Raw genomic sequence first — 20091 nt, 5'->3', positions numbered from 1 at the left:
ATAAAAATTGAATGAAATCCCATTTTTCCCAATGCATGTTCCAAGTACAGCCAATCTAGTCTATCAAACGCTTTCTCCGCATCCAGACTAAGCAGCATCGATGTTTGTTTACTCCTACGGGCTATAGACATTATATTCAAAGTTCTCCTAATATTATGTATTCCCTGTCGTCCAGGCATGAAGCCTGTCTGATCAGGATTTATTATCTTGGTAATGCACTTCTGTATTCTCTTAGCCATGATAGAGCTCAATATCTTCACATCATTGCATAATAGGCTTATAGGCCTATATGAGGCACAGAAAGTAGGGTCCTTGCCTTCCTTATGGATCACAGTAATGATCGCCTCTGACCAACATTTAGGGGGGTCCTTTTCTCCAAGAGCATAGTTAAATACCCTCTGTAAAAGGGGGATGATCTCCTTCCTGAAACATTTGTAAAATTCCCCTGAGTATCCGTCTACACCAGGAGATTTATTATTTTTTAATGTTTTTATTACTTCTTCAATTTCCTCCATTGAAATTGGGTCTACCATAAATTGTGAATCTTCTTCGCTTAATTTAGGTAAATTGATTTTTTCCATAAGAGCTTTAATTTTATCTTCCTTATTTTCAACCATTGGAGATTCATATAATTTTTTGTAAAATGTAGAAAAAGCCTTTGCAATATCATTAGGATGTGAGACCAAATTGTTGGAGCCCGGGTCCACCACCTTTGACACTGTCCTTCCTGCCTGTGCCTTACGCAATTGAAATGCTAATAAGCGGCTCGCCCTGTTACCGGCTTCATAATATTTTTGACTTGTGAATCGTAGTGCACCTTCTGCCTTATATGTCAGTAAATCATTAAGCTCCCGTCTGTGTTGGTCTAGCGTTCCCAAAACCTTCTTGCTGCCTGAATTTTTATGTTCCCTTTCCAATTTTTTTATACTATTTTCCAATTGTACTTGTTTTTGCTCTCTTTCCTTTTTTAGGCCCGAGGAGATGGCAATTATCTTACCTCTTATTACCGCTTTTGCCGCCCCCCACAAAATGGACGGGGAGACTTCTCCATTATCGTTTAGTTCCAAGTAATTTTGTATTTCCTCTTTAATTTTTTGAACCACCTCTGGATTGTTTAATAAGGAAACATTAAGTCTCCAGTATCTAGGGCGCGCACCTGAGTCCACATTCACGGACATTACCACTGGGCTGTGGTCTGAGATAGTTATGGGTTCAATATGACAGCTCATTACTTTATGTGCATCCTGTTTAGAGACACAAAACATGTCGATACGGGAGTGACTACCATGTACCCTGGAAAAAAAAGTAAAATCCCTCTCCCTAGGATGTTTCAGTCGCCAAATGTCTACTAGCCCCAATTCCTCCATCATGCCACACAGAGCTGCTGTTTTTTGTGATTTTGGGCTGACCACCGATGGCTTCTTATCAATCTGCTGATTCACGACTGCGTTATAGTCGCCTCCAGAAATAATCATTCCTTTCGCATTGTCAGCCAGCAGTGACGCAACATCCCTGAAGAAGCTGGGGTCTTCTTCGTTTGGAGCATATAAATTCAAAATAGTCAGATATGTATCCCCTATTGTACCAACCACCAAAATGACCCGGCCTTTTTTATCATCATATATTTTTTCTGGTACAAAACACACCGCTTTATGACACAATATTGCCACTCCCCTTTTTTTCCCTTTATCGTATGATGCACTAAAAACCTGGCCAACCCATTCCCTTTTTAGTTTCTGGTGTTCTTTGTCGTCTAAATGTGTCTCCTGTAGCAACGCTATTGTACAATTTAGTCTCTTCAGCTGACTAAGAATTTTCTTTCTTTTTATGGGGTTATTAATCCCTTTTACATTGTATGTAATAAAATTCAAATTACTCATATTTTGTCTTATTTATCCTAATTAACACCCTGGTATATTCTACACAATCCCCTTCATGTCCGACCATCTTGTTTTGCCATGCATAAAAAATAAAATTAGTTCCAAGTATCTGTCCTGTCCTCAAAAGTTTGCCGAAAAACATAAAACAAAGTTGAAAACACAAAACATAGAGAAACGGCCTCTTAAAGTATAAGGCCTCGAAAAAACCCATAGGACGCTCCTTCCAAAAACAAAAAACACACAACAAAAACCACTCAAGGAGCATCCTGGGCAGAGGGCTTTCACCCCCTGAAAAGGTTGCACAAAGTGCAGATGCAACGGAACTCCACCCTATGTCCCCCTTGTCGCGTTGCTTAGTTTGCATTACTCCTAGAGCATGCTTCCACCCTCCCCTCCCACCAAAGCCCCTTCAGATCAAGTGAAAATTAGGGGAAGTGAGGAACACTCCACTCCCTCTCGCCCCCCACCCTCTTGAGGGGCCAACCCTAGTAGGCTCTAAATTCAACTTAAATATATAGCCCCCCCCCCCCCCTTGTCCGGCAGGTATAGAGATGATATGATGTAGAAATACAAATAATATACTAGCTTCCACGCCATGCTTCAATATATACACTCCCTCATCTGTCCCCCCTTATGTACAAACTATAAATTGAAAGTGGAAAGAAGAACCCATCAGACCCCAACATCAGCATGGATGATAAGGCTCCGGCCGAGAAGGGCGGGCCGGCGGGCCCACAACGCACCAGGCCACGACACGCCACGGGCCCACCGATCAACCCCCCCCCCACCAAAGCCCCCCACCCCATAGTACAAAGCAGAAAAAAATATATTAGCACTGGACCCTAAGGGACTCCAGTAACCCACATGGGATCCAAATGGGCCCTCTCCCCCCAACCCTTTCCCCACATGTACAGACTACAGAAGTGGTCAAATGTAGAAATTAAGAAAATAAAATAGCCCCGAAGCCAAACTGAAATATATTCACCCCCTCACCTGCTTCCCCCCCCCTCTCTGGGAGACAAGACTCTAATAAAAATAACTCTAATTTAACCATCAAGATCCTGTGTCAGCACTACGGGGAAAGCCCCGGCCGAAAACAGCAGATCGACAAGCCCAACGGGCATGCCGACCAACCACCCCGGCCACAGCCCCCCCCCTACAATATCAAACAACACAACAATGCAAAAAAATAAAAATAAATAAAGACACCGTCTCTGATACCAGAGGGGCCCCAATTACCTATATGGGGTCCACATGATCAAGCCTAAATGTAAAAGTCCCTCTCCCAACCCCCACCTCTCCACATTCCCCCCCTCCCCCGGAAGGCAAAACCATTATGTCTATAAACCCCACCACAACAGCACAACAAAATTCACTCCAATAACCCATAACAGGGTCCAAGCGATCACACTTAAACGTGTAAGATCCTACCTCCCCACCCCCCCCCCCCCCCCCCCTCTGTCTTGGCATGTACAAAAATGTTAGGAATGAAGAATAAACAAATAAAATAATAAAATAACCACGAAGTCAGGCTTCAGTATAAACACACTTTCCTCTGCCACCCGCCCCCCCTCCACCCCAACCCTGAAGGAGGCCAAAAACACAAGCTAACTTTTTTTGTATGCTCTTCATTTGCTCTCTTTTGTCTCCCCTATCCCCCTCCCTCCCCCTCTGGAAGGCACAACTAGAATATAAACAAACCTTAGACTAAACATACTTATATTAGGCCCCCCTTCACCCAGCAGGTACAGATGTAAATTTTAAAAAATTAAATAAAATAGTGCTTATACCTACTTATACACATACCTATATATGCCTACCCACATATATGCACACAATAAAAAATAAAAATAAAAAAACAGCCTTAAAGTCAAATTTCAGTATAAATGCACTTTCATCTGCCTGCCTGCCAACCCTCCCTCCCCCCCCCCCCGAAAAAGCAGAGTATTCCCCCCACCCCCATGTCCTATGCTAAACTATGCCCTTTACATAACTTTTCACTTAAGTCCTCATACTACTAACAAATGATCCAATTTTATCAGTGTCCGATCAGACAACTTACTGTCCTCCTAGATGTTCACGGATGAGATTCAGTCTCGCCAGTTAACTCAAGGTCCTTTTTAATGTCCACAGATGAGATGAAATGTTGTCGGTTACTTTGTTTGTACGACTGTGTCTTCATGAATGAGGGATTCGACATCCACCAGATTCAGCGCGCTGCCTTTCTTTTTCTCTCTTTGCGTCCTCCATCCGTCCCTTGGCAGCAGCACCCTGTCGAGTAGATCTCGTTCCTCCACATCAATGTCAATTCCAATCTTCTCCAGCGTGGCTTGCGCATCCAGTAACGAGGGGAAGACCTTCTCTCCGGTGTCCAAAAAGATCTTTATTTGGGCCGGATAGATTGTTTTGGCTTTAATGTTCTTGTCTTTCAGTTTTTTAATCACTTCCCACACACTTTTCCTCTTTTTTTGTAGGCTTTGTGAGTAGTCATTATCAAAAAAGACTCTTTTCCCCTCAAACTCGATGTTCCCTTGTGACCACGCTTGTTGCAAGATTGTTTGTTTCACGCCTTGGTCTAGGAATCGCACAATTATGGACCTCGGTGGTGCAGACGGATCTCTTGGTTTGGGGCCGGCCGAGCGATGGGCCCTAACCACCCGTACGTTTAGCTCTTCTTCCAAATCCAAATTAGCAATCAGGAAATCCTTAATAAAGCCAGCCATATCATCCTTTTCTGCACCCTCCTTTACCCCGTACAGTCTTAAATTGTGACGTCGCAGATTATTCTCCAAAGAATCACATTTAGAAGCCAAGCTAGCCTCTCTCTTTAGCAAGTAAGCTAGGGCCCTTCCATGTAGCATGCTTCTGTCTTCTGTATCGCTCACTCTTTGTTCTGCTACGGTGACTCTCTCGTCCAACTTATCCATCCGTTGTTTTATTTCAGCCATGGAGGCCTCCAGTCTGTTCAGCGAGGTTTTTGTGTCCTTGTAATTGTCATTATTCTCCTGTCGGAGCTTTCTTATCTCCGTTAGCATCTCAGACTCCCCACCGATACCGCCGGCAGCCATGGCTTGCGTTGGTCCTGTTAGCTTTAGCTGAGTTAGCTTTAGCTGCCTTGTGTTTGGACGCGGTCCTGACTCTTCCTTGTTTCCACTGATAGAATCCTTCTTCTTCGATTTCTTATCTCCCAACATTCTTTAGTAACCATGTCAATACGTTTCCTTCATCATTTGTTAGTTTTTACATACTTTATAGGGCTATTTTAGAAGGGCTCGGCGGAGCTTGAGATTCAAGCGTCTGTCTTGGCCATGACGTCACCGGAACCTCAGAAAGTACCCATTTTTAAGCTTAATTTTTATAGTGTTCCAGTTCCAATTTTGCCTGCTCATTTCTTAGTGTCATCACTTCCAATTTCACTTGTTTAATCTATATCCTGATTGAGTTCTCTATCCTGATTGGATAAAATTGGAAATGAAACTGAAACTGAAACGAAAATGCATTTTCTGTTTTATAAAGAGCTGGAGAGACAAGGAGACTCCTTTTACTGAACAAACACACTATAGCAATGAGTACTATCAGAATATAGAGCTATTTAACACTTATTTTAACCAAAGAAAATCACTTACCCTACCTTTAAATTCTGAGAGGGATGACCTTTAATTGTAACCTGTCCTTTTTGGCTAATGATTCAACTCTCCTAGTCTCTCATGATTATATTTGAGGTAGAAATATTACTTCCCCAAAATCAGCAGCTGGTTATCAGGAAATGAATTGTCTCTATCTTGCCAAAACAGAGTTGATACTATTTGATACTATTTCCAAATACTATTTGGATACTAGTCTAATGCAAAACTAAAGAAGTCCTCTGGGTTCATAGTGGTAGTAGGTGACATTGAAGTTAAAGTACAGTCAAGGAAGAAGTTACATTTAGGCTACATATTAAACAATTAAACTATGTGGAGAGAGTATGGCACTAATCTCAAAGGTCAATCAAAAAGTAACATTCCTAGCAAGAATTCCTACTTTTAAGCTCTTAAAATAGTAGCAGGGGCACTTGTTCAATGCAATTTTGATTATGCCTCCACATCCTGGTATACTAGCATACCTAAGATCCTTAAAAATAAGTTACAGAACTCACAAAAATAAACTACTTAGGTTGGTCCTTAAACTCCACCCCAGAACACATCTGCCTGCTTATTTTATTAGCCTCTTTTAGTCGCTCAAAGTGGAGTAGAGAATATCACATGAATATGGTCCACAGGATTGTAAACAAGGTGTTACCCAAATATCTACTCAATTACTTTTAAGGTTAGTGACGTAGACAGTTATTCCACCAGAGGGGCTCCACAGACTTTGTACCTCGCAGATTCAAAAGCTGTATGGGAATGTGGAATGGATACCTACAAGCCTTAAGTCAGTTAACTCCATTGTTAACTTCAAGTCCTCCATAAAGGAAAAGAGGATTTTATCCTTTTCACAGATGTACAAATATATGTTTATGTATATGCATTTTGTCAATACAAAAGTCAATACAAAAATCAATCAATCAATCAATCAATCAATCAATCAATCAATCAATCAATCAATCAATCTTGCCACTGCCCCATCTCTGCATGGCTCTGTAGAGGGTGAAAGCTTGCATTATAGGCCTAGATGGAGAGAGGAGACATCATCCTTACTGCTGCATTGGGTTTAAAATGTACAGTTATGTGAAGTAGATGAAGATACTTGCTCTCTTACTACCCCCCCCTCTCTTTTCACATCATAACCATCTATTGTACCATGTGTTCCACATTTTATCTTGTCATTGTCTCTTGACTCTTTTTTTATCACCCTGGCATTGGATTGTCCTTGGTTCTAGAATGTAACAATCTTTCCCACATTGATTTTTCCCTTCCCGTGTTCTGTTTCAGTGTCACATTACTGGCCACCTTGATTTGCTCCTCTCTTGTGGTGCTGTTGCACCTTTACCAAAACCAATAAACTCAATACCATTGCACTGTTTTGTATGATAATACTTCACCTTATCAATCAATGCTTCCTGCACTTTTTTAATCCATATAATGTTGTCTTTTCTTTTTTCTGTATTTACTGTATGTGACTCAAGACCATGAGCACAAGCATAATATACAATAACAACAAAATAATGGCACACGGCATAGCTGACACATTATGCAAAAAGGCATCTAATTTGCAAATATTTTTTGGCTCATCTGATTGTAATAACAGAATTAATTTAAACATTACTTTTCAAATACTTTTTGCTATAATTCATCATGCTTATATTGTTACATTGAAACTTAATATGATACTCATCTCCTCATTGTTAAAGGTGCTCAGATGCTCTGGTTTCTATCTAACCTTTTATATCTCCCAATGACCTTGGGAATTCTGGTGTTGTTCAAAAGTTACAAGTCTGTACTTTTTTCACACTACAGATACGTCTGTCTGTCTGTCTGTCTACAGTCTTTATCATCTTTACCGATGCTGATAGCTATTCAGCATCTTCCAATAAAGCTTCAGATGGTGACCATTTTGCTCTTACGTCATACTCATGGAGTTCCACCTATGACCCAACCATTCCTCCATAACTCTCTCCTTTCTCTCTTTCTCCCTTTATCTTTTTCTCCCTTTGTCTCTCTCTCTCTCTCTCTCTCTCTCTCTCTCTCTCTCTCTCTCTCTTTTTTCAGCCGTGTGCCTGGTGCTAGGTTGTATGATCTTCCCTGATGGCTGGGATGCAGAAGTTATTCGGGACATGTGCGGTGAGGAGACAGGGAAGTACACTCTGGGCAACTGTTCGGTGCGCTGGGCCTACATCCTGGCCATCATCGGCATCTTAGACGCCCTCATCCTCTCATTCCTGGCCTTTGTGCTGGGCAACCGGCAGAATGATCTCCTCCAGGAGGAGCTGCTTAAGGCTGAGAACAAAGGTGAGACACAAACTGGATGTATGGCAAAGGACAGGTAATACTGTATCAAATCTAAAACCTCAAAACTCATTCAAATAACTGCAAAATATGTTTATGCTATTGGCTAGGCAAGGAAGACTATGCTCAAGTAAAGCATAAGAAATGTTCTCAGCCACTAAGGTTCCTGATCTAGACTAGCCAGAAGTAATTTTCCAAGTCACAAATACAAAACTGGTTGGCTGTAGACACATGTAGACCCAGAGTGTAGCCCCATGTTGATGGGGTCTACACTCTTTTATAACATACAAACATACATACACTGTATGTTTCACCTCAATGCTGTGTGGCACTAGGGCCAATCTCTGATCCGGTGTCATCTTCCAGGTTTTTCCGCCACTGTGGTTTTCACCATCGATTCTCTGTCTGTTTATGAAATATTGATAGATTCAGGATGCAGTTCTGCAATTTCATCCTCTCAGCTCTGTAATATCATCCTGAGTTAAACGGACACTTCTTCAATTCTGCTGTGAAGTGTACATTTGCCAATAACAGAGAAGAAAAGTTTTAAAGTGGCATCATGATGAGTGGTATTGCAGCATCATCAAAGTAGGCAAAGACTCTGTGAGTGTTAAGATCCCCCCATTCTTTCATATCCCTCTGATTCTATTGAGGAAGTTTCCATGGTTACGTGTCAGATTCCAGCAGGATACGTCTGCAGTTACCTCTGAAGCCCGATTTATACTCAACACAACGTGTCGCATGTGGAAAATAGCCGACCTACTGTACATGCTTAAGATGCCTCATGGATGGAATGCATTGTGAGCTTGTAGGTCTGCTATTTTCTGCACGTGACACACCGTTGTGCGAAGAAGTATAAGCCGGGCATCGCTCGCCTCTCTCTTTACGTCTGTCTGTTCTCCCCAGTGACTCTACACTCTGCAGCTGTGCCTTCTGTTGCTCTGTCTCTTTTCTCTCTCGCGCTCCCTCCCGTTATCTCTGAAATGAACTATTTCAATGTTCCTCCACTCCCTGAACTCTCCCTCCCAAATCCTCGTCTCTTTTCACCCTTCCCTTCAGCCAAGCTTATCTCCCTTCCTCTATCCATTCTAGATGCCATTCTTTTAATTAGTGAGTGAGTAAAGGAAGTAGTTGGACTAGGACGCAGAGAGGAGAGATGAGGCACATGGAAAGGTAGAAGAGAGTCTTCGGTGATGGAGGGATGGGAGGAGGGAGGGAGAGTCTGGAGTGAAATAGGATCCAGATGGGGTCCATATGCAGAGGGAAGGCCACGAGAGGATGCGAGGAAGAGAGGAGCAACATAGAGGGGAGGGTGTGTTACAGCATCTGTGACTGCCTTCGGATTGTAGTTGCATCAATAACAAACCTGGTAAATGTGCGCCAGAAACTCAAATGGAGCTATTTGTTTTGCTGTGATTGTGTACATAATTTCCCTGCCACACAGACACAGACACACACACACACACACACACACACACACACACACACACACACACACACACACACACACACACACACACACACACACACACACACACACACACACACACACACACACACACACACACACACACACACACACACACACACACACACACACAACCCCCCTTTTCCCCTGCCAGTCCACTTGATTTGCCTTCCCGAAAGAGAGTTTACTTATATTCATTAATTAGCTCTCACTTCGACCGTGGCAGGAAAAGCTGTCATCACTTCCCCCCAAGATGAAACGTACTATATAACCCCATCTTCCAACACACATACAGATACATACCTGCACCATCGATACATCCACATACAGCAGTGTGCTCCCATGTTCAACAAGAATGCCTCATTTCCCGCGAGCTTGCTCGTTTATTGTCTGAAAGCTGCTTAGCGGAATTCATTCACTTTATGTCCAACCGTTGCCGACACACATTAGTCCTGCTGGTTATCCTCTCGGGGTTAATTACAGTATGTAAGTGTACAGCAATGACGAGCACCCCCCCCCCCCCCTCCCTGCACGCATGCATGCACACACACACATACTGTACACACACACACACACACACACACACGCACACACTCCAAAAACTGACTGGGGCAGTGAACCCTTAGATATCTCCCGTGCTAGTGGCATGTAGAGAGGGTCAGCTGTTATTCCGGTCAGCAATATGCTACAGTAATGTCACTCGCAGTGCACATGCTCAGTAGGTCCCCTTCCAGCATGCAAAAATAACAGAATACTCACATCTTTGCAGATTTGCAGACAATAAAAGTATATTTGTGTGTGTGTGTGTGTGTGTGTGTGTGTGTGTGTGTGTGGGGGGGGGGGGGGCAAGCTAGAGGGCTTGGCTAGGTCCAGTTGAAAATTGCACATGGGTGCTCTTTTATGGTGGTTTTGAAGGAGGGTAGGGAGTCACACTTTTTGATGGCTTTAGGTAGGGCATTCCACATTTTGGTGGCATAGCAGTATAATGAATTCATCCACATGTTTGTGCCGAATCTGGGGGGAACGAGATCAGTGGAGCTCCCTCTAGTGTTGTGCCCATGGGCGTTTCTCACTCCACCATCTACTTCACCCCCCTCCGCAGACCATCTCCATCATCCACACTAACCACCTGCCTGGAGGAGATAAAGGCGTGGATGAAACTCAACTTCCTTCAACTAAACAGTTCCAAAACCGAAGCCATCCTGATTGGCAATCCCCACCAGATCCAATCATGCCCTGTTACCAGCATCTCCTTCTCCGGTCACAACCCCAATAAGTATTGTTTCCGCATTTCCAATGCCAGCTAAATTCTCCTCAAGTACATCATAAGTACGTCTCGGAAGTAGCTGGCAGCGATGAGATGGTCCTGGCCGGTCATCTTCAGTGGAAGCCAGTGACATGAAGCTACAAACTGACGCCCGACACTTGTGTCGCTGCGTGATGAGCTACAAAACCTACTAAAAATGTCCCATTCATTTGCTCATGTGGAGTACACACAACCATGTTAACTCATTGAGTGCCATTAACGTGTTTCACGTGTTTTTACCGCTATGGCGCAACGTGCCAATGACGTGTTTGACGTGTTTTTGAAAAAAAAGTTTAAAAAAAAAAGATTTTTGTTCAGAACCCAAGATATCATTATCTGAAGATTTGCAGCTCCATCCACTCCTTGTTTAACGTATAACTGAAAAAGGCTGTATCTCGCTTCCTAAGCACTTTTTTTTTACTTTGAAAAAAACTCTGGCACTGGGACAACATAATTTAGAATTTAGAAATACGTTTAAAAAAAATCAATGAGTTAAGCTACAACACAAGCCACAGACAAATTACATATGGATTTACAAACAGGACATTTGCATTCTGGACAAAGAGGGCGACTAAAACCATTTTTGTTCTGTTTTCTTTACAGATTTTGCAGTTTCCAGGGTAAGTTCCTATCATGGATTGAGTGTTTATGTGGTGTGTGGTCTTGTGGTTGTGAGATACCATATGTGTTGTGTTGTAGAAATGTATACCAGTGCGTGGATATGTACATGCATGCATGTTAAGGAGACGAATTCTCACTCTCAACACTTGGTCAGGTACCTTTCACCCGAGGACGCCCGTTGTGTACCATGTTGACGATGATGGAAGGATCATAACCAATTCCCACCAGGAATGCAATTCGGACGGTACTGAGTCTGCCGAAGCAGGATTCACAAGCCTGCTTCTGACGGAGCTCCCACTTCTTAAAATGTTTATAACTTGGTTTAAACTTTTTTTATGGCAACATTTCCTTGTTTTCAAGGCATGTAGACGAGATTTTTGTCTACATGGTCCACTTTCTCGTCATTAGTCACGTGACAGCAGTTTTCTATTTTCAAGGATGTGACGAGTTGGTAGTGAGAATAGAACTGATTAATGTTAGGTTGTGTGGGTGTTATAGAAGTTACTTTTCCAAACAGAGTCTGGTTATAGACTCATTTAACCCACTGAAGTACATGAACTCAGAAACATAATTCATTTCTGTATAATACATATGCCGCTCTATTCTGTGCCAATCTAAAGCCGCACCCGTTAACCATTACCCATGATTTTCTACCCATTACCCGTGAAATACGGATAAGGGAGGGCATTGTCCCGCTATTCTGCACCTGCTATACCCGCTCTGCATTATGCCGACTCCGTTATTTGCGGATGGAGGTGTGACCGTGGGCGTGTTGTTGCTATATCCCCAAAATTGCTATTCTGCCCACACACCTTTGGGATTATTTTCCCTTCAAAATCAGATGTTTTTCAAATGGTCCAACATGCATTAGCCACTCCCACATCCCTCGGGCAAGTGGGTGTGGGTGCCAAAGACCCATCTTACAATATCGATGACACTAGATACACTTGCTAAGTGAAAATCTACTATTCCATGATTTATCAGGTTTCTGAAGAGGAGAATAATAATGGGTGTAACATATTACATTAGAATGCCTGGGGGCAGAATGTTCTCCCAAAGGAACGAGGCTTAGCGAGAATGGAAGGGAGACGTCAGATAAAAGTATGGCTTTCATGGAGGATCTGTCTGGCGTGTGTGTGTGTGTGTGTGTGTGTGTGTGTGTGTGTGTGTGTGTGTGTGTGTGTGTGTGTGTGTGTGTGTGTGTGTGTGTGTGTGTGTGTGTGTGTGTGTGTGTGTGTGTGTGCGCGCGTGCGGGTGTGTGATAAGAGCGACTGTTAGCCTAATTATAAGAAAGACTTGCATTTCAGAAAAATGCACTAATAATGAGATAATAACATTTTGCCCCGTTTGTATATTGGTCATCTTTAATTCAACACATAATATTTTGCCATATGTATTAAATGTCTTTTGACCAATTAAGTCGTATTTTATTTTATTCCTTATAAAATAGCCAATCTACAAGATTTTCTAAAATAGATGATTTACAAGCTCACAACGTGTTTCGATGTGATGTGATGGGATGCGTTGTGAGCTTGTAGATCTGTTATGTTTTGAACATTTATGAAAATTGTAAATCTACTATTTTTGAATGTTTTTGAAAATGTTTTCTATAGGGACGCCAGGTTGAAAGTAGTTAAAATGAGAAGAACATTTTCATATTTATATTTTTTTAATGTTTGTGTCAGATAATTGGTGAGAGAAGGAAAATTCAGTAGTCTTACATTTGTTCTGTATCTCACATAAAATATAATGAGGTGGTTTCCTCACCAAAGTTGTCTTGATGCTGTAGTCAGTTAAACTTGGTGCGAATCAACACCTGGGGCCTTTTTTATACACACATGGGTTCTGCTCTGAAGTCCGTGTCCAGGTCTATGTGTGTGCGCAATATGGCTAGAAGGCTAGTGATTTATATACAGCAGAGGTGAGCAAATTACACTGCTCAGTAGTCCGCTCACACAACAGAGGACATTTACTGCTAGGCTCGCCATTTTCTACTCCCTAACACCAAGACCATGGTTTTTCCCACTGCAGGGAATTCATTCAAAAGCAAACCAAAAGCAATATAAACGTACGAAAAAGACTGGAAGTAAATTCAGCTTTGCCAGTTGCTTTCAGATCCATTATGAAAAACGGTTTTTGTTTTAACCACATGAACCCTAGCGTCCCTATTCTGGGGTAGCCTATGTCATAATAGGGGAACATTTGGCAAAAATAGGCGAACATTGAGCAAAAATAGAAGATCTGCAAGCTCACAAAAAGACATGTTGTGAGCGTATATAGATCAGCTATTTTCTGCAAGGACATTTTAAGGGGGAAAAGGTGGGGGGACCAAGTATATAGATCCCTCAAAAAATTATATAGGGTTTGTTATGCCCCTGGCCTAGGGGTGCCAGGGAAAAAACAGGGGAGACACAGTTTAAAAAGTAACTTAGTTAAGATCAAAACCCAAATAAACAGACTAGGAGTAAACAGGTGAAGTGTGGAAATCATTCAAATCAGTAATGTAATGCATGTATGCATGAGTGGATTGTGTAGTGTGGGTGAGAGTGTTGTATGTATTAACAGGTGCAAAAGTCAGGGATCTGCTAAAGGACTGGGGAGCAGGCTTTTTAAAGGGATGTGAGCACCCGGGCCCAGGTGCTCCCTAATTAGCCTGATGACCTTCGTCACACTGCTCCCCAAGTCCTAGAAACCAAATAGAAACACACAATTAGAAGGGCAAAGCAAACAACTCATAATCACATAACCTAAGTGAAACATATGAAGGTGAAATACATATAGCAACTACACATAATACAGGGAGCCGTCACCCCCCTCTCTCTCTTATATACAATACCAGAATTAAGGGCGCTCCTCCAATGGCCAACCCCCCCTGTCACCAGCTCCACCCCAGCAACTGATATCAAGGAATTTATAGGATGAATGACAAGACAAGAGAAGGAACCACAGAGAACCCAGAACCGTAGTCATCAGAGACCGGAATCTCGCCACCACATCCTCCATTTCTTTACCATGTCCAACGAAAAGGGCCACCAACCTCTGGTTTGGCCCCTACAGGAATTCAGACAAATTAAACTTATGGCCAGTATAAGCAAAGTAGGCTGTACCCACACATGTTAAAGCATTCCAAACAAACCCCGCCTCCCAGCCGCTCCAGCCTGGCGGATAAGCTATATACACCTATTTCATAAATTTAGGCTTCAACACACAAAGATCAGAGACCAAAACAGAACAGCATTCAAAATCAAACTGCAAGAAAAGAGAGCGAGACCCGAACATATTATGGACATTCATTTTGTATTCCATCGGCCACCAGACTCATTGAACTCATTACCACCGCCTGCCTTAAACTCTCTCCGGTGCGTTAAGTTGTTAAATACCATAATCAATAGCTCACTACACATTAAAACGCAATTTGTAACTCAGAGTGTACATAGTGTACATTATGTAACCCGTTACATTTGTAACCCGTTACGTTTGTACACTCTCAAAGTTAAATGAACCCTCAGGATTTTACAGTGTACAGGGTACAAACAGACTACGGGACTTTTTATCTTCCTTTAAGAAAGCTATACCTTAGGCATCGTCAATCTTCAAAGAGGCCTCTTAGCTAAGCGGCTAACACTTTATTCTCTGTTCCCATAGCTACACCTTGGCTCTACTCTACAAATGCACGGAGTAAGAACAAACAGCCTCCCCCATTTGTCGATACAGTATATGACCTGTCCATCAACCTTTGTGCATGTGTGACCCTTGCATGCACCTGGAACCTTTTACTGTTTCTGAAAATAAGATTTTCAGAGACAGTAATCTCACTGGATCGGTTCGCGGTCGAGTGTGCGGCGGCTGGGATGAGGATCAGCATCTCCAAATCTGAGGCCATGGTTCTCAGCAGGAAACCAGGAGTTAAAGTATCTTGGGGTCTTGTTCACGAGTGAGGGGAGGACGGAGCAGGAGATCAGCCAGAGAATCGGAGCAGCAGGAGCGGTATTGCAGTCGCTGTACCGCACTGTTGTGACGAAAAGAGAGCTGCGTCAGAAGGCAAAGCTCTCGATATACCGAGCAATCTTCGTTCCTACTCTCACCTATGGTCATGAAGTGTGGGTCATGACCGAAAGAATAAGATTGCGGATACAAACGGCCAATTTTTTTTTGTGTGGCTTGTGTGGCCGGCCTCTCCCTTAGAGATAGACAGGATGAGAAGTTCAGTCATCCGTGAGAGACTTGGTGTAAAACCGCTGCTCCTTGACTTGGAAAAGAGCCAGCTTAGGTGGTTTGGGCATCTAGTACGGATGCCTCCCGAGCGTCTCCCTAGGGAGATCCTCGCTGCAAGTCCCACTGGGAAGAGACCCTGTGGCAAGGACCAGATGGGGGGATTATATCTCCACCCTGGCCTGGGAACGCCTCGGGATCCCCCAGGAGGAAGTTGCTAATGTTTCTCTGGAAAGGGAAGACTGGAAATCTCTGTTGGAACTGTTACCCCCGTGACTCGATTCCTAAATTATTAACGTTTCAAAGAAATGCTACTAAGGACTAGATCTAGTATAATCTCACATTTTCAATCTCTTTTCTCTAAACCTCTAAGTCTCTGAAGCATTGGAGACCTTGGCTTTACAGGTATCTAAAATGTTACACAAAATACTAAAAAGAAAAAGAAAAAAGAACACAACTTAAACGACCATACGATATGAATTTTTGGATTCAGTATCCTTTCCCTGATTTCTGAATCTAAGTACCCCCTTTACCTGGCTACAACTTTTTGCTTAGAAAATGGCAAGAAAAAACCATAGCATATGATGCTAACGAATTAATGATAGTTCTGTGGCTATAACATTTCACTAAGTGCTGTTTTGATGCCAATATGTTCAAGATAAAACAGCATAAAGGCAGTAATGTAATGTGCTAGTCAAGTTATATTTTCAACACTTTACAGATTCACACAAAGAATGTCAATGTTTTATTTTCCACTTTCTCATGTAAACCCTATAGGCTAATTACCTCCGCGAGTCTGTGTACCTCCAGGGTACATGTAGCCCCATTTGAAAAACACTGCTTTACAAAGCCCCACAGACAGCAGTATTTTAAGTGATAATTGTTTTTCATAGATCCGTGGTCACACAATAAGGAAACCCACCAATTAGAGTAATGGCCTCCTGAGAGAGGTCTACAGCATCCTGATTCTGGGCATGCAGCCCAACCTCAGTGTAAACACTTTCAGCCTTGACGGGGGCTGAGGATGTTGGGGGAAGGGGGCACCATAGCTGATGTCAGTTTCACATTCCAGGTGGTGTCTCGGACACCACCACCCGTCTGTTCTCTAAGGTGGGAAAAATGTGATAACTTAATTCCGTCTGCGCCACGGAGGCCCTTCCCTGGTCAAGACAGATTTGACACCTGCTCAGTGTGAGATAGAGGCAGAAGCCGGGCAGACCCATAAACAGATTAATAACAATGTAATCCCCTACTATTCCCCCTCCCCTCCTTCACCTATTCACTCCGCCCCTGGCTTCCCTCCAAACCCCTATTGATTCACTTTTGCCGTAATCCGATTTTCATTAAATTGGCTGTCGTGGTGGATGAGTCATCACAAAGTGCTACAGCTATTAATATCCCCCCCACACAGACTGTAGGCTCGTCCCCACGCCCCTTCACAAACAGGAAGTTCATACATACGCAGCTCTGGGTTAACAACAGGCTTAGAAAATCACATTGCCGCCCGCTTAATTGAGTCGCTGGTCTGAATAGTCCTCATTATGACCTAGAGCTGGGCGATATGGCTTCAAATCAATATCACGGTTATTTCAAACTTTTGCCTCGATTACGATTAATGAATTATTATTTTAAATAGTAAAAATAGCAGATCTACAACCTCACTGGTTATGAAGCATTACAGACATGGAAAGCAAAGCAAGTGTTACCAATTTATTTTGTGTTGATTCGTTGACATTAAAAAAAAATCGAACTTCTCGATTTTTTCGATTAACCTACAGTACATGAGCAAGATTAAGTCGGTTATTGGTTCTAAATATAATATTGGTTTTCGATATATTTTCGGTTAATTACCCAGCCCTATTATGACCTCATTATTGACGGGCCAGTACGGTATGTAGTTGTAACAGCATCATGTATGAGTGAATGATCAGCAGCATATAATACACTGTTGGGCAGAAACCTTGTATCTCTATATATTTAATCTTTTAGGTTAATGTAATATATTAATACCCTATTTTATACTTCATTGTTTGACAGTGTCGTGCAAAAGTAGAAAAATAACCGATCTACAAACTTGTAGATCTGCTATTTTTTACCGTTTTTGAAAATATAAAGATTTTGCACATTTTGGATGTCACCTATAATGACATGCCCAAAATAGGGATAAGTCTGTCTGGGAATTGTATAAATACTTAACCAATAAAATATTTAAGTGTGCTTGTAACTAAATAAAAACTCCATTGGATACATACATACAATTTCCTGAAAAGTAACAGTTTTCCACCCGGCATTGACAATAAGCATGATATATTTATTGTATCTAGCAACTATTTTTCTCTCTCTCTCTCTCTCTCTCTCTCTCTCTCTCTCTCTCTCTCTCTCTCTCTCTCTCTCTCTCTCTCTCTCTCTCTCTCTCTCTCTCTCTCTCTCTCTCTCTCTCTAACCTAACCCTAGCTCTTGAACCATAGGTCATACAATCAAAATTTTCCAGTTTTCCACTACTGTATGTTGCTGGTCCACACTAAGCTACCTGGCTTGACGGAGACCTGTGCTCAAAGGAGCACATTTATTTTTTATATATTGTGGTATCGCTAACTTTTTAAGTAAAAGCTCCGTGTACTTCTTCCACCACTACTGCTCAGAGAATTAGCCTGCGACACAAAACCAATTTAACAAACAGAGGGAAATGTTGTTTCTTGGGATTGGGTCTGGAAATGTCAGAGAAGATGTATTGAGGATTTGAGGTGTGACCTTTCAAGTATATTACATTAGTACAGTTTTTTCCCCCCTTTGTTTGTTCTTAGTCCTTTTTATATTCCACATCTCGCCAGCTCACAATGACTCATATGTCAGGGACCACTAATGCCCAATTCATTCTTTGTTGCACGACAGTGTCGCGTGTCGAGAACAGCCGACCTACAAGCTCAAAACGCGATGCATCGTGACTCGTGAGCCTGTACTTTTTGGTGCGCAACTCATGTGACGGAGCATAAATTTGGCCTGATGCTTCATCTATACACCGTCGTATGATGCTGTTGTGTGCCGAAAATACCAGATCTATATAACATGGCCTAATATGCCCCATCCTATGACAATGTACACTACAGTATAAGTCAGGCTTAAAACACTGCCTCATTCAATTCCTCACAGACATACTGAGGCAATTCATCACGTATGCTGCACGCACACAAACAACACACACACACACACACACACACACACACACACACACACACACACACACACACACACACACACACACACACACACACGTGCGAGATTGGGTGCTACCATTAAGGTGATTACATAGCACAATGAAGTGGAAACAGACATCTCTATTCTCTGGAGGTGTCCACAAAGGCCATGGAATTGAATCAGTCAGCACATAAATAAAGAGCTGCCATACAGTACACAGTAAAATCCTCAACGTTCATTTAACTCTGAGAGTGCAAACATGGATCGTTTTCTGCACTCCCATAATTAAAATAACCCATTTTACTGTGGAGGTGTAACCCTGGTGTCTCCCACATACTTTCAATGCATCATACACCACAGAGGTCGATGTGACATCATTCATTACTAAAAACACAATGTAAAGCAAAACTGAACTATGTCAACGCTTGGAGCCTCCTCTCTCTTGTCTTTCCCCTGGCCTGACACAGCAAAATCCTGTGGCCTAATTAGCTAATAAGCCTAATTCATACTACAAAGTATAATGTTATTGCTTGCAGGGAAAAAAACTGTGACACATTGTTAGCTTGAAAATCTGTTTTATATCAGATCTTCAGCAAGCAACACTGTTGTGTGGTGGAGAATAATTTTACGGTACCGGTTAAAGCACTAGTTCTCACCCACAGACGTCCTTGAGGGAGTTACAGGAGGTCCACAGTTAACTGATTGATAGATGGGAACCAAATGGACCCTTGCGGGTCTGTAACTCAGAGAGTCCAGAAATGGAACCAAATGGTCCTTGAGTTAAATGAGCTGTAGATTGGGGTCCCAGAGATAAAGATCGTATCAAATCTTGTGGCCTAATACATATTAAGCTGGGGATCCTTGAAATGAAAAAGGTTGATAATCTGTGTGTTAAAAGAACGCTCGAGATTCTGCTGATATGCGCCCTGATGCTCCCCTGCATGTCTCACCTGTTCTCCTCCACTCATATCTAGCTGTTGTTGGCATTAAAGTGAAAGTACCCAACCTAACAATGGTACAATGTTTCACCTCTTCTCTCACTCTCTTTGTCTTCCAGATTGAAATCCGGGACCCAAATGATCCGAGGTTTCAACGGTTCCACTGAGATTCTCATCCCTCTTCATCTGTATCCTGCGTCGTCGTCCTTGCACCCTTCCTTCGTCTACTTTAGCCCATCCATTGCCCCCAACCCAGTCCCCACACAGTACAAATCCTCATAATAACACAGAGACTTAAATAAACACTCCGGATTTTAATGTGGAGTTACCCTGCTAAGCTTTTCAGGTCCTTGATTTGGGCTTTGAGTCCAGCAGACTGGACCCTACTATATTGTGGAGTTACCCTGCTAAGCTTTTCAGGTCCTTGATTTGGGCTTTGAGTCCAGCAGACTGGACCCTACTATAGGACTGACATGGAACATATTAACACAGAGGAACTATGTGTCCATTTGAAGAGAAAGGATACCTTTTTTAATAAAACTCT

General features: G+C 42.4%; 1 protein-coding gene across 1 annotated transcript in view; it reads left to right on the top strand.

Annotated features, from left to right (window-relative positions):
* Nucleotides 1-19839, top strand: part of lhfpl4a (LHFPL tetraspan subfamily member 4a) — a gene marked incomplete at its 5' end in the record, with an annotated part of 44862 nt that extends 25023 nt beyond the window's left edge. The window contains 3 exons of the mRNA XM_080425113.1: nucleotides 7571-7810; nucleotides 11185-11201; nucleotides 19667-19839. Of these exons, the coding sequence (XP_080281239.1) occupies nucleotides 7571-7810; nucleotides 11185-11201; nucleotides 19667-19714 (305 nt within the window). The 3' untranslated portion in view covers nucleotides 19715-19839. The remainder of the gene's footprint in view (nucleotides 1-7570; nucleotides 7811-11184; nucleotides 11202-19666) is intronic.
* Nucleotides 19840-20091: the final 252 nt, after the last annotated feature.

The sequence above is a fragment of the Gymnoscopelus braueri genome (assembly GCF_963280865.1).
Source record: "Gymnoscopelus braueri genome assembly, chromosome: 3".
NCBI lineage: Eukaryota > Metazoa > Chordata > Actinopteri > Myctophiformes > Myctophidae > Gymnoscopelus > Gymnoscopelus braueri.
This window is presented reverse-complemented; position numbering and strand designations above follow the sequence as displayed.